A 14440-nucleotide genomic window follows, 5' to 3' on the forward strand; every position below is an offset into this window, starting at 1 on the left:
AACTCAGACATGCAAGAACAGATCTCATTCAAAGTTGGTATTGGGACAGTGTTCTATAACAAACATGTGCATATCCATTTTCGTCGTGATACGATCCCCCATACCCGACCCATCCTTTATTGTTGTAGGCATGTTCCATGTCCAACAAGCAGACACAACATATCTAAGTCTGTTTGATTTAGGTTCACAGGTGTTGTTGCATGATCAGAGTAGTGATAATTCCTTAAAAAACAATCATAGCGGGGCCTATGTCATTCTCAATGACTTGTTACTACTGGTTTTAATGTTAATGTGTGACACTGTGTGTCTTCATTATTACAGATGATGTTCTACAGCAAGTTCAAAGTTTGTTAGATTGCTACAAAGGAACACATAATTTCCATAATTTTACATCAGGAAAGTAAGTAAATATTCATCAAATCTGTCACTTAGAAAACATAATATTTGGTTATTCACCTCAACAGATGAAGATTAAGGTACGATAATGATGGAAATTAGATGCTGAATTATTTTTTCTTTTCAGTCCTACATTTTATTTTCTGAGCAATTACCCTTAAATTTTGACAGGTCAGTATAGTTGTCTCAACTATAACATGAAGTGTATTAAATCAAAAATGATTACGTGAAGTCGTGATGGTTGAATGGTTAGAGTGACTGACTTGTAATCTGTACATTGCTGGTTGTGAAGTCATGATGGTTGAATGGTTAGAGTGACTGACTTGTAATCTGTACATTGCTGGTTGTGAAGTCATGATGGTTGAATGGTTAGAGTGGCTGACTGTACATTGCTGGTTGTGGAGTCATGATGGTTGAATCATTAGAGTGGTTGGCTTGTAATGTGTACATTGCTGGTTGTGAAGTCATGATGGTTGAATGGTTAGAGTGGCTGACTTGGAATCTATACATTTGTGGGGGTCATGATGGTTGAATGGTTAGAGTGGCCAGCGTGGTATCTGTACATTGCTGGTTGTGGCATTATAATGGTTAAATTGTTAGAGTGGCTGACTTGGAATCTGCAGGTTCCAGCCTTGCCATCACCATTTCTTTCTGAATGGCTAAAATCCTTTGGCAAGATTTGAACCATACTTACAATGTATGCCACAGTCAACCCAACTTTATGATTGGGGACCTGGAAGGATAGAGGATGGAATGTGATATAGCTTTAATACACAAACTGCAATAGATCCCCATCAAGTTTAGAAAATATAAAGGACTGTTGTGCCACTATAGGTCCACACCAGGGGTAATAATTGTAAAGTGCTTTGAGTGGGAAAGTGCTATGTAAAACCTAACATTATTTAGTATTTATTACATTTACATGTGTTGCCCCCAAAATATTCCATGATCACAGAATACTGTAACTTTTGTTATAATTTTGTTGCAGGGCTTTCAATGACCAGAGTGCATACAGGTATATGAAGGAATTGACACTTAGCAGTCCGTTTGTAAGAAGTAGTCTGGAATTTGTTGTTATTACTATTGTTGGTCAAAGTTTCATGATTCATCAGATCAGAAAAATGATTGGTAAGTACAATCTCTATAGCCATGAAAGTTGTCAGTATAATCCCATAGATTCTCTATAACCATGAAAGTTGTCAGTATAATCCCATAGATTCTCTATAACCATGAAAGTTGTCAGTATAATCCCATAGATTCTCTATAACCATGAAAGTTGTCAGTATAATCCCATAGATTGCCTATAGCCATGAAAGTTGTCAGTATAATCCCATTGATTGTCTATAGCCATGAAAGTTATCAGTATAATCCCATAGATTCTCTATAGCCATGAAAGTTATCAGTATAATCCCATAGATTGTCTATAACCATGAAAGTTGTCAGTATAATCCCATTGATTGTCTATAGCCATGAAAGTTGTCAGTATAATCCCATAGATTGTCTATACCCATGAAAGTTATCAGTATAATCCCATAGATTGTCTATAGCCATGCAAGTTGTCAGTATAATCCCATATATTCTCTATAACCATGAAAGTTATCAGTATAATCCCATAGATTGTCTATAGCCATGAAAGTTGTCAGTATAATCCCATAGATTCTCTATAACCATGAAAGTTGTCAGTATAATCCCATAGATTCTCTATAACCATGAAAGTTGTCAGTATAATCCCATAGATTCTCTATAACCATGAAAGTTGTCAGTATAATCCCATAGATTCTCTATAACCATGAAAGTTGTCAGTATAATCCCATAGATTGTCTATAACCATGAAAGTTGTCAGTATAATCCCATAGATTGTCTATAGCCATGAAAGTTGTCAGTATAATCCCATAGATTGTCTATAGCCATGAAAGTTGTCAGTATAATCCCATAGATTGTCTATAGCCATGAAAGTTGTCAGTATAATCCCATAGATTGTCTATAACCATGAAAGTTGTCAGTATAATCCCATAGATTGTCTATAGCCATGAAAGTTGTCAGTATAATCCCATAGATGTCTATAGCCATGAAGGTTGTCAGTATAATCCCATAGATTGTCTATAACCATGAAAGTTGTCAGTATAATCCCATAGATTGTCTATAACCATGAAAGTTGTCAGTATAATCCCATAGATTGTCTATAACCATGAAAGTTGTCAGTATAATCCCATAGATTGTCTATAGCCATGAAAGTTGTCAGTATAATCCCATAGATTGTCTATAACCATGAGAGTTGTCAGTATAATCCCATAGATTGTCTATAGCCATGAAAGTTGTCAGTATAATCCCATAGATTGTCTATAGCCATGAAAGTTGTCAGTATAATCCCATAGATTGTCTATAGCCATGAAAGTTGTCAGTATAATCCCATAGATTGTCTATAGCCATGAAAGTTGTCAGTATAATCCCATAGATTGTCTATAACCATGAAAGTTGTCAGTATAATCCCATAGATTGTCTATAGCCATGAAAGTTGTCAGTATAATCCCATAGATTGTCTATAGCCATGAAAGTTGTCAGTATAATCCCATAGATTGTCTATAGCCATGAAAGTTGTCAGTATAATCCCATAGATTGTCTATAGCCATGAAAGTTGTCAGTATAATCCCATAGATTGTCTATAACCATGAAAGTTGTCAGTATAATCCGATAGATTGTCTATAACCATGAAAGTTGTCAGTATAATCCGATAGATTGTCTATAGCCATGAAAGTTGTCAGTATAATCCCATAGATTGTCTATAGCCATGAAAGTTGTCAGTATAATCCCATAGATTGTCTATAGCCATGAAAGTTGTCAGTATAATCCCATAGATTGTCTATAACCATGAAAGTTGTCAGTATAATCCCATAGATTGTCTATAACCATGAAAGTTGTCAGTATAATCCCATAGATTGTCTATAACCATGAAAGTTGTCAGTATAATCCCATAGATTGTCTATAGCCATGAAAGTTGTCAGTATAATCCCATAGATTGTCTATAGCCATGAGAGTTGTCAGTATAATCCCATAGATTGTCTATAGCCATGAAAGTTGTCAGTATAATCCCATAGATTGTCTATAGCCATGAAAGTTGTCAGTATAATCCCATAGATTGTCTATAGCCATGAAAGTTGTCAGTATAATCCCATAGATTGTCTATAGCCATGAAAGTTGTCAGTATAATCCCATAGATTGTCTATAACCATGAAAGTTGTCAGTATAATCCCATAGATTGTCTATAGCCATGAAAGTTGTCAGTATAATCCCATAGATTGTCTATAGCCATGAAAGTTGTCAGTATAATCCCATAGATTGTCTATAGCCATGAAAGTTGTCAGTATAATCCCATAGATTGTCTATAGCCATGAAAGTTGTCAGTATAATCCCATAGATTGTCTATAGCCATGAAAGTTGTCAGTATAATCCGATAGATTGTCTATAGCCATGAAAGTTGTCAGTATAATCCGATAGATTGTCTATAGCCATGAAAGTTGTCAGTATAATCCCATAGATTGTCTATAGCCATGACAGTTGTCAGTATAATCCCATAGATTGTCTATAGCCATGAAAGTTGTCAGTATAATCTGATAGATTGTCTATAACCATGAAAGTTGTCAGTATACTCCTATGGGTTGTCTATAGCCATGAAAGTTGTCAGTATAATCCCATAGATTGTCTATAGCCATGAAAGTTGTCAGTATAATCTGATAGATTGTCTATAACCATGAAAGTTGTCAGTATACTCCTATGGGTTGTCTATAACCATGAAAGTTGTCAGTATACTCCTATGGGTTATCTATAAATAATGATTTTTTTTTTGTTCACTACATATATGTCTGTATAGAGTATAAAAGTTATATGAGCACCAAAAGTAATGTATGCGTTTATTTATCTGGTTCTGTATTATCTATAGACATGATCTAAAAGCAATTAGCCATACATAATTTATTTACCACATAACTTAAAAATGTTAATATAGAGACAACATTCAAGTGTCTACCCCCATATTGCCAGGTTTAAACTTTCTTTTGCGACATTGACCTTTGACCTTGACTCTGATCTTCTGGTTCATTTATCAATATTCAGCAATTTCCTGCATTATCAGACACTTTATAGTATTTATTTGTTGGCACAATTTTTAACAACTATTGTCTCCATTCAGTCACATAAAAGTAAAGTATTTGAGGGTGATGTGTCTTCTAAGAATACTTGTCTTTTCATCAATCAACCAAAGATAAAGTCACTAAAAATTGTTCAGTTATTCATAAAAAGACATTGCACCTGTTGATAATTATTGGTCGATTTTTCTCTACATATAGTGTATTGAAATGTGTAAATCAGGAGTGAAAACCAGGTTTTGAATCTGTTGCCATGGTTTAATTCATTTGACTTGCCTCTGTACCTATATATGGTAGTGTTGATTAAATATTTGACATTGAGGCATAAGCTATGCATCACAGTGGTAACCATGCCATTTGTGTAATGAATTATTACGTTTTGTGTGCAAATTCAAAGTAATCTCCTTGATAGGTTTGTACGCACCATAAAGTTCAAATTCATAATGGCTTTTTAGCAACTGAACTGAGGTTCAGTTGTGCTATAGGGATCACCCTGTGTGTGTGTGTGTGTGTGTGTGTGTGTGTGTGTGTGTGTGTGTGTGTGTGTGTGTGTGTGTGTGTGTGTGTGGCAGGCACTATTTTTAATGTTGTTGTAGTAAGCATTGTTTGTTTTGTTTTGAAATTCTTGCATTAAATGACACAACTTAGTATCCTTCTATTTGTAGGTCTTGTTATTGCAATCACAAAAGGTTTTGCACCAAAGTCCTCCTTAAAGCAGTGTTGGAATGATGGTAAAATGGATATACCTAAAGCTCCTTCGTTAGGTCTTATGCTGGAGAATGTAAGTACAAATCACCCTTCCTCATTTCATGAATTCAAGGTTAATTGATTTCTCTTGTTATCTAGTACAAAATATTAGACTACAAGATACACTGTGTTACTCCATCCTCATCGGCCTGAAAGGAGTTGGTCGATGTGTTGTAGAGAGCAATGACAGCATACTATAGTAGTACCTTATAGACCATAGTCAATGAACTAAATCTGTAAGAGAAAGCTACAGTTGTTACTAAATGTTACAACACCAGTACTTCTTACATACATTTTGTTTGGGTTTTATAACATATGCATGGTGAGAGAAGATATTGGCTTAGTTAAAAATAGTTATTTGGAATTGATTCAGACAGTGCCACCAGCTCTGTATGGATAGTGCCCTCATTAGGCCAGGTGAAGTAGCTATCCCACCCAAGAAAATTAGCATTTGAGAGGTTAAACTGTATAGCCCAGAATCCAGTCACCAGGGGATTTTGCTGTCACTTTTCCCCAACCATGTATGACATGCACCATTGACCTGTTGCTTTAATGAAGCTATTGCCAAAAAACAGAGGCAAATTTTTAATGACTTCATTTCATTGGATTTTAAATTTGTCCCACTGTGAAATATGACATCCATAGTGCTACCATGATACCACAACTAACTTGGAAGGTTGAACAATATAACATAAACAGAATAAATTGTTAGTGTGGGAAATCATGATCTAATTTTAGGCTTTGATAAATGGTTACAAGCAAAATGCCAGGTGTGGTAGGAGAAAGGTGAGAGAACAACACCCCCCCCCCCACCCCCCACGACTGGATTCTAAGCTAGGAACTCTAGTAAGATGAAAATGTTTTGTTCTATATGAGATGTATTTCATGTGAATACAAGAGTTATCTATTTTGTTAATTTAAAATGAACCAAGACTTCATAGCAATTATGATGTTTTCCTTCAAGTTTATTGATTGACAGATATTGCTTTCCTCAGGTTCATTTTGATCCATATAACAAGAGATACGGCAATGATGGTATACACGAGGCACTTAGCTGGGATGATCATGAGGTAAATTTTATGTTTTACTTGTCCATAAGTGATCACTCACACTGTACTACAAGTAATGTAAAGAGAAAACTGACAACACACTCTAACCCCCCCCCCCCCCCATAATATAAGATATGACCTTTCATCAGAAAATAATTAGATTTGACCTTAACATGTTATATACTGGCTAAGTCTTTGTTGATGTGACCTGCTTGTTTTGCTGACACAGAGATATGTAAGACATCATACTATGACGTAATATATTACCGATACCGAGATACAGGAAACACACGGAACCAGGACATATCAACCAAGGAAAAGACCTTCATATACAAATACAAACTGGAGATCAAACAAGGACAAAAACAATAGAAATGATATTGTCAAGGAGTTATTTACAAACATAATACAATTCTTGAATGGATAGACTTACATGTGGTGGACACGGACAACTTATTGTAACCTTATTTAAACAGACAGTCACATGTGTGTAACAGCCAACAGCAGGTGCAACACAAGTGTAAGATTATTTAGCAGCTGTATCCTTTTTGTTAATCATGGACTCTACTGAAAGAGCTGCCTTGAAATTTACTTTATGGAACATTCATGGAAATCTAAGTAAAAAGAAAACAAACAAGAATTTTATAGAGCTTGTTGAAGCCTATGACTTTATAGGGATAGTTGAATCAAAAACAAACAAAGATTCTGATTTGGAAATTCCTAGCTATAACCATGTTCACTCTTATAGATCAAAAAAACATAAAAAAGCATGGACAGATTCAGGAGGCGTAGTATTATACTACCGGTCTGAGTATAAATGTGGTATAAAACAAATTCCAAGCAGCAGTGAAGACTTTATATGGGTACGGTTAGATAAAAACTTTTTTCATTTAGAGAACGATGTTTACCTATGCACTCTAAACCTAAGTCCACAATACTCTAGTGTTTTTAATTGGAAGGACTCAAATCTATTTTATCTACTAGAAAAAGATATAGTAAAATATTCTAATTTTGGATCTGTAATACTAAATGGTGATCTAAATGCACGTACTAAAGATGAACAAGAAGTCAACACATGTGAGAGTCTTGACTGCTACTATGTGTCAGAAGAAAACATAAACCTCAGTAAGAGAAATGCTCAGGATACATTTAACAAAAATCAGTATGGTGAACTGTTATTGGACCTGTGTACTGCATCAGACCTTATAATCCTGAATGGCAGATGCATAGGAGATAAAAGGGGTAAATTCACATGTCACCAGCCCAATGGAAGTAGTACTGTTGACTACACAGTAGTCAGTCAACATCTGTATTCTAAAATTAACTATTTTCTGGTACATGATTAAATACAATTCTGTCTGATCACTGTCAAATATCATTCAGCCTTCAGACAAACAGGACGATGGCATCTGAGGCAACACAAACACACCCGATTGAAAAGAATCATTTCACTAAGCATAGCAGTAAAACAAATAGTGTTTATATATGGAATGAAGATTCCAATATTAATTTTTATGAAACTTTACAAAGTAAACACATTGCATTGCTAATAGCCAAACTTTGCTTGGAGAAATTTGATATCGAAAAAGGATCAGTAGACGATGCCTGTACCAAGCTTACTCATATATAGTCTATCAGCTAGCCCTCGGATGTTCTTCCGATACAATACGACACACCGCTGAACAACGCTATCGAGGATGGAACATCTGAGGTCTAGCGAATGTCATCAGGATATAAATAACTGCCAATCAGAGAACCGTACTATTAGCGACAAGCACAAACAGAGGACAATAGCTAAATTTTCATGCATATTCATCTTAAGGAGGGGCTTGTATAAATAACCTCCAATGCGTTAACTGAAATGTGTGAATGACAACGTCTACACACTCATCAAACTCACAATTACCATAAACCGATAAGCCATAGTAATGACGTAAATGTGTTTGTCAACACTTACATGCAGAGATTCCCGAGGTCATAGGTTATTGAATATATTAAAGTATACATATATGCATAGATGGCCCAACCCACCACTCAATGTAATCTCAATGGAATGTCCGGTCTGAAAATGACATTCGCTAGACTGTTCGGGCAGGCCCTCACATGCGAACTTCGTTCGCTTATAGTTATAGCATCGAAAGAAAGCCCGAACGTCTAGCAGCAAGACTAACTCATATATATCTTGAGGCAGCTGACAGATGCCTTAAAAAGAAAATAAATAAACCAAGTAAACCGAAAAAAGACAAGAACAAAGAACCAAAAATTTGGTACACAAAAGAACTTAGCAATATTAAAAAAACTATTAGATCACAATCATTAAAACTAAGCAGAGATCCATTCAACAAACAACATAGACAAGAATGTTATAAACTAAAAAAAGAATACACAAGGCTTGTTAAAAAGAAAAAGAAAGAATTTCAAAGCTCAATACTGACTAAACTGGAAAGTTTAGGAAGATCCAACCCTAATCAGTATTGGGAGCTAATAAAGCAATTAAAAAACGAGAAAAAACATGGCAACCTTGAATACATTAATGATAACAAACTGTATGAACACTTCAAAGACTTGAATAACACCAGTGACAACATGAACATAAACATGCAGGAAGAACATAGCTACATAACTTCTGCAAATCCATCATATCTTAACAAATATATTTCACAATTGGAAATCCATAATGCAATTAATCTTCTAAAAATAAAACAAGCCCCTGGAATTGACAAAATTAGAAATGAAATGATCAAAGCAAGCAGACATATATTAATTAGACCCATACAAATTCTGTTTAACCTAATTTTGGACAGTGGACACATCCCCCAAAACTGGAACACAGGCATAATAATACCAATTTTTAAGAAAGGAGACAAATCAGATGCTAATAACTCCAGGGGTATAACATTACTTAACAGCCTAAATGAACTATTTACATCAATACTTAAACATAGACTATTAGGACACCTAAAGGAGAAAAAAATTATCATTAAGGAACAGATTGGTTTTATTCCAAAATTCAGCACAGCAGACCATATATTTGTATTAAAACAGCTACTCACAAAATATTTAAACCACAGTAAACATATATTTGCTTGCTTCATAGATTTCAAAAAGGCCTTTGACTGCATATGGCATCAAGGCCTGATATGCAAACTCCGAAAAAGTGGCATTTCTGGTAAATTTCTGAATGTGGTAAATTCAATTTATTCCAATTCTTTAAGTTGTATCAAAACAAATAATGGATTGTCAAAAGCTTTTCCAGTCAAAAGAGGCATTAGGCAAGGAGATGGACTAAGCCTTCTACTGTTCAACATATACATAAATGACATTAAGAAGCAACTGGAAGAAACTAAAATTGATCCCCCAAGACTCTTGAATAATGATATACCCTGTCTGCTATATGCTGATGACCTACTATTGTTATCAGAATCCAGTTCAGGTCTACAAAATGCTTTAAATGCTGTAGCAACGTACTGCAAAAAAAATGGCAACTGGATATTAACATAGCGAAATCAAAAACAATTTTTAGCACAACTGAACTGAAAGGTTCAGTAGTGCTATAGGCATGGCAAAGTGTCTGTCTGTCTGTCTGTCTGTCTGTCTGTGTGTGTGTGTGTGTGTGTGTGTGTATGTGTGTAAACAACTTAAAGTCAAAAACTGCTGGACCGATTGCTTTGATATTTGGTGGTCATGTTACTTCTGGTGTCTAGTTGGGAAATTGTTCAAATGAAAGTGATTGCATCAGGGATGTGGGTTTTGGGTCAAAAAATGTGATTTTTGGTCAAAAAACTTAAACTCAGAAACTACTGGGCAGATTGGTGCGAAATGTGGTGGGAACATTCTTAAGGGGGTGTAAAGTAAGATTTGTTCATGACGGGATGATTCCATCAGTGATATGCAAATTACGGCTGAAAATGTGTCTTTTTGGTTAAAAATCTATAATTCCAAAACCACTGAGCAGATTGGGCTGAAATTTAATGGAAATGCATTTAGGGATGTATGGACGAAGATATGTTAAGCATACCATGATTCCATGAGTGATATGGAATTAAGGTGTAAAAATGTGAATTTTGGTCAAAACTTATATCTCAAAAAATACTAAGTGAATGAGTTTGAAACTTGGTGAGATGTTTCTAGAAGTGTTATTCTTTGTCATTGCTTTTCCTCAAAAATCTTCAACTCTGAAATTACCCAGTAGATTGAGCTTAACTTTGTTGAGAATGTGTAGATTTGTCCTCATTAATAGCTGACACAGTGAGAACATTACATTGTTAATTAACTATAATGTTTACTTTACTATTTCCTCTGGTGGTAAAGCCTGTAACATGGCCAGTTTGGTTTATGACTGGATTATGTAATATATTGTAAGACAGCTGTTTCATCACCTACCCATATAAACTGAATGTAGCTGGCTTTTACAATATTACAATAAGAAAACCAAGAAAGATAAACCTGTTACATTGGTATGACTTGGTTCCAAATTGATTTTAAAAAATAAAGAAGTGCAAAACCTTGTAGACACATCCCTTTAAAGTTTGATTAGGATGTTGCTATACTTGTCTTGTACACTTCCAACATAGGATGGCTGGATTATGATGATGGAAATTAGGTATGAAAATTTTGTTTTGGTTACAACTTTAAATCTTCAAAAAATTATATATCTATCATTGCCCTGAACATGAAGTTGTGCGGCAATGCAATATTTGCGCTATTTTTTTTAATAAAACAGGAAAAACCATGCAGAAACAAAAATTCTACCTGAACAATCTTGAACTTGCAAGAGTCTCATCATACACATATCTAGGCATAAAACTAAACACTACAGGAAAACTCAACAAGGCCCAGCAAGATCTCACCAACAGGGCATTGAAAGCATGTTTTAAATTAAAACAATATCTGTTCTCAGAAGGCCAGATACCAGTTAAATCATATCTGCAAATGTTTGATGCCACCATCAGACCAATACTACTGTACTGCAGTGAGGTCTGGGCTGGTGATGTTATCAACTCCACAACAAATTTAACAAATATTACAAACCCCAGTGAAAAAATGCATTACACGATTCTGTAAATTTCTACTCCAGGTTAGCCCCAAATCACACAATTTAGCATGTTTACTAGAACTAGGACGTAGCCCGCTAATTTTATTTGGTTTAATACAAGCAGTAAAGTATTGGACAAAAATTAAACAGAAACCAACAGATTCTCTTGTAAATGAAGCATTCAAACTGGGTATAGAAATGGAGCGGGTGGGGACACAAAACTGGGTAACAGGTATCAAGCAGATCTTAAAATTAATAAATATGGAGGAGGAATGGACAGAAATAGCTACAGAAGGTGATTCTAAATTAATTAATATAGTCAAAGAGAAACTAAAAGAACTGTATGACAGACAATCCATAGACATATTATATAATGATAACAAAGGACAAAACCATAAAAATAAACTCTGTACGTATAGACAAATGAAAAAAGATACTACTTGTGAGAAATATTTAAGCATTATAAAAAATCCTCTCCATAGATCTGCTCTGACAAAACTAAGGATAAGTTCACACAAACTAAAAATAGAAACAGGTAGACACAATAAACAAGACATAGCCAGTAGAACATGCCCCATGTGCCAAACCAATGAAATTGAAGATGAGCAACAATTTATCTTAAACTGTAAAATGTTCACGGATGAAAGAAAATCAATATTAGCACACTTTAAAATATGGCCCCCAGATTTGTCAGACACAAAAATTCCTTAATATAATGAACAGTAAAAATGAGAATATAATTAAAGAAGTGGCTAAATACACATACACATGCTTCAAACTTAGAGAGCGGTACACTGTCAGCTGCCTCGGAAAAATAAATACATAAATATTTTAAACATGAGTCGTTTTTGACACCTGCTAAGGTGTATTTTCTTTGTTTTTCTCTGTATTGTTATTGTCAGGTTATTTTCCTTCTTTATTGTGAATAGGTCTGATGTCCAGATTTGGATAAAGATACAATAAAGAATACTTAATTTATTATTATTATTATTATAATTTGAACTTGACAAAACCAACTTGGTTCTTCTTCCTTCAATTTAAATACAGGACACCATTCAGAAGTTCAAGGAAGGACATATTTATCCAACAATCATTGAAACTGAAGAGAGTGAGAAATCGTATCCTTTCTTCATCTTATTCTAGTAACATATAGAATTATAGAAATATCCATACAATATCACTTTCAGATGTCGATATGATTTCAGAATTATCTATGTATGGTATGGTATATGATGATCTCTATGATGTACATCAAGTGATAACTGATAAGTTAAAACTAATACAGTACATTTAAATATCTGTATAGTGTACGTGAAATGACAACTACATGATTTTTAGCACAACTGATCTGATAAGGTTCAGTAGTGTTATAGGCATGGTGCTCTGTCTGTCTGTCTGTGTGTGTGTCTGTGTGTGTGTGTGTGTGTGTGTGTGTGTGTGTGTGTGTGTGTGGATGACTTAAACTCAAAAACTGCCAGACTGATTGCCTTGGTATTTGGACATTACTTGTGATGTCCATTTGGGAAATTGTTCAAAGGAAAATGATCGCATCATGGGTGTGTGACTTGGGTAAAAAAAATGTCATTTTTAGTCAAAAAAATTAAACTCGAAAACCACTCGGCAGATCTGTCTGAAATTTGGTGAAGATGTTGATAGGGGTGTATACACAAAAGATTGTTCATGACATGGTGATCCCAATGGAAAGATGCAAATGAGGAATAAAAATGTGATGTTTTGGTAAAAAATACTAAAGTTCTATTTAGCTGAAATTTGGCAGGGATGATTCTGGGGATGTACAGAGACTTCTAGAGTCTTGATCATCGTGTAAGAGTTGAATTTTGGAAATTTATTTTGTAAATCCTTTGCAGGCTTCAGTGAAGCATTTTTAGCACAACTGAACTGATAAGGTTCATATAGGCATGGCAAAGTGTCTGTCTGTCTGTCTGTGTGGATGTGTGTGTGTGTGTGTGTGTGTGTGTGTGTGTGTAAACAACTTAAAGTCAAAAACTGCCGGACCGATTGCCATGATATTTGGTGGGTATATTACCTTGGGTGTCTAGTTGAGAAATTGTTAGAGAATTGTGATATTGTATACAGTATGTATAATGTAGATGGTAGAGATGTTGTATACAGTATTTATAATATAGATGGTAGAGTGATAGAGATTTATATAACATATTAGTCAAGTTGTAAACAAAGCAAACAGGATGTGTGGACTTATCAACTGCGGCTTCAGTCATCTAGATCAAGAAACATTTATTACACTCTATAAAGCATTGGTAAGAGCTCACCTTGATTATGGAGACAGCATATGGGTGCTATAGTATTGACATAAAAGTTGTATCAAACACTTTTGCAAGTGTGTCTCTGTCAAGGTGAAAGTTAACACTATCATCCAGTCGTGGAACTCGAACTCTCGAAGCACATATCCAGAGCAACCATAGAAAATCGAAAGCCCAGAAAGATAACATTAAACCATGATGTAGAGTCATGGAAGTATACTTCCATGGTAGAGTATTGTTGCATGTAAATGTTTTCTTGTGACATTTTGGTAGTGCAAGCTGTTATATTATGTTGTGCGTAAGAATGTCATGTGTACATTTAGTGTACAGCTGAAATATGTACAATATGGAAATTAAAGTTCAACGCACATAATTCTGAAGTAACTATGGAATGTGAGGTAGAATTATAGATGAAGTTGATGCCAATTTTGATAGCTATGGGTCATTGAGGGAGCATGATAAAAAATGTAACCATGACCTCTGAGATACCTCCTAAGCACCGTGACCTCTGAGATACCTCCTAAGCACCGTGACCTCTGAGATACCTCCTAAGCACCAAGACCTCTGAGATACCTCCTAAGCACCGTGACCTCTGAGATACCTCCTAAGCACCGTGACCTCTGAGATACCTCCTAAGCACTGTGACCTCTGAGATACCTCCTAAGCACCGTGACCTCTGAGATACCTCCTAAGCACCGTGACCTCTGAGATACCTCCTAAGCACCGTGACCTCTGAGATACCTCCTAAGCACCAAGACCTCTGAGATACCTCCTAAGCACCGTGACCTC

General features: G+C 35.2%; 1 protein-coding gene across 1 annotated transcript in view; it reads left to right on the forward strand.

Moving 5' to 3' along the window:
• Window positions 1–14440, forward strand: part of LOC144437306 (pseudouridylate synthase 1 homolog) — a 37723-nt gene that overhangs the window by 19502 nt on the left and 3781 nt on the right. The window contains exons 6-10 of the mRNA XM_078126230.1: window positions 322–400; window positions 1385–1524; window positions 5204–5319; window positions 6281–6355; window positions 12417–12487. Of these exons, the coding sequence (XP_077982356.1) occupies window positions 322–400; window positions 1385–1524; window positions 5204–5319; window positions 6281–6355; window positions 12417–12487 (481 nt within the window). The remainder of the gene's footprint in view (window positions 1–321; window positions 401–1384; window positions 1525–5203; window positions 5320–6280; window positions 6356–12416; window positions 12488–14440) is intronic.

Source organism: Glandiceps talaboti, chromosome 7, assembly GCF_964340395.1.
Source record: "Glandiceps talaboti chromosome 7, keGlaTala1.1, whole genome shotgun sequence".
In the NCBI taxonomy this organism is placed as follows: Eukaryota; Metazoa; Hemichordata; class Enteropneusta; family Spengelidae; genus Glandiceps; species Glandiceps talaboti.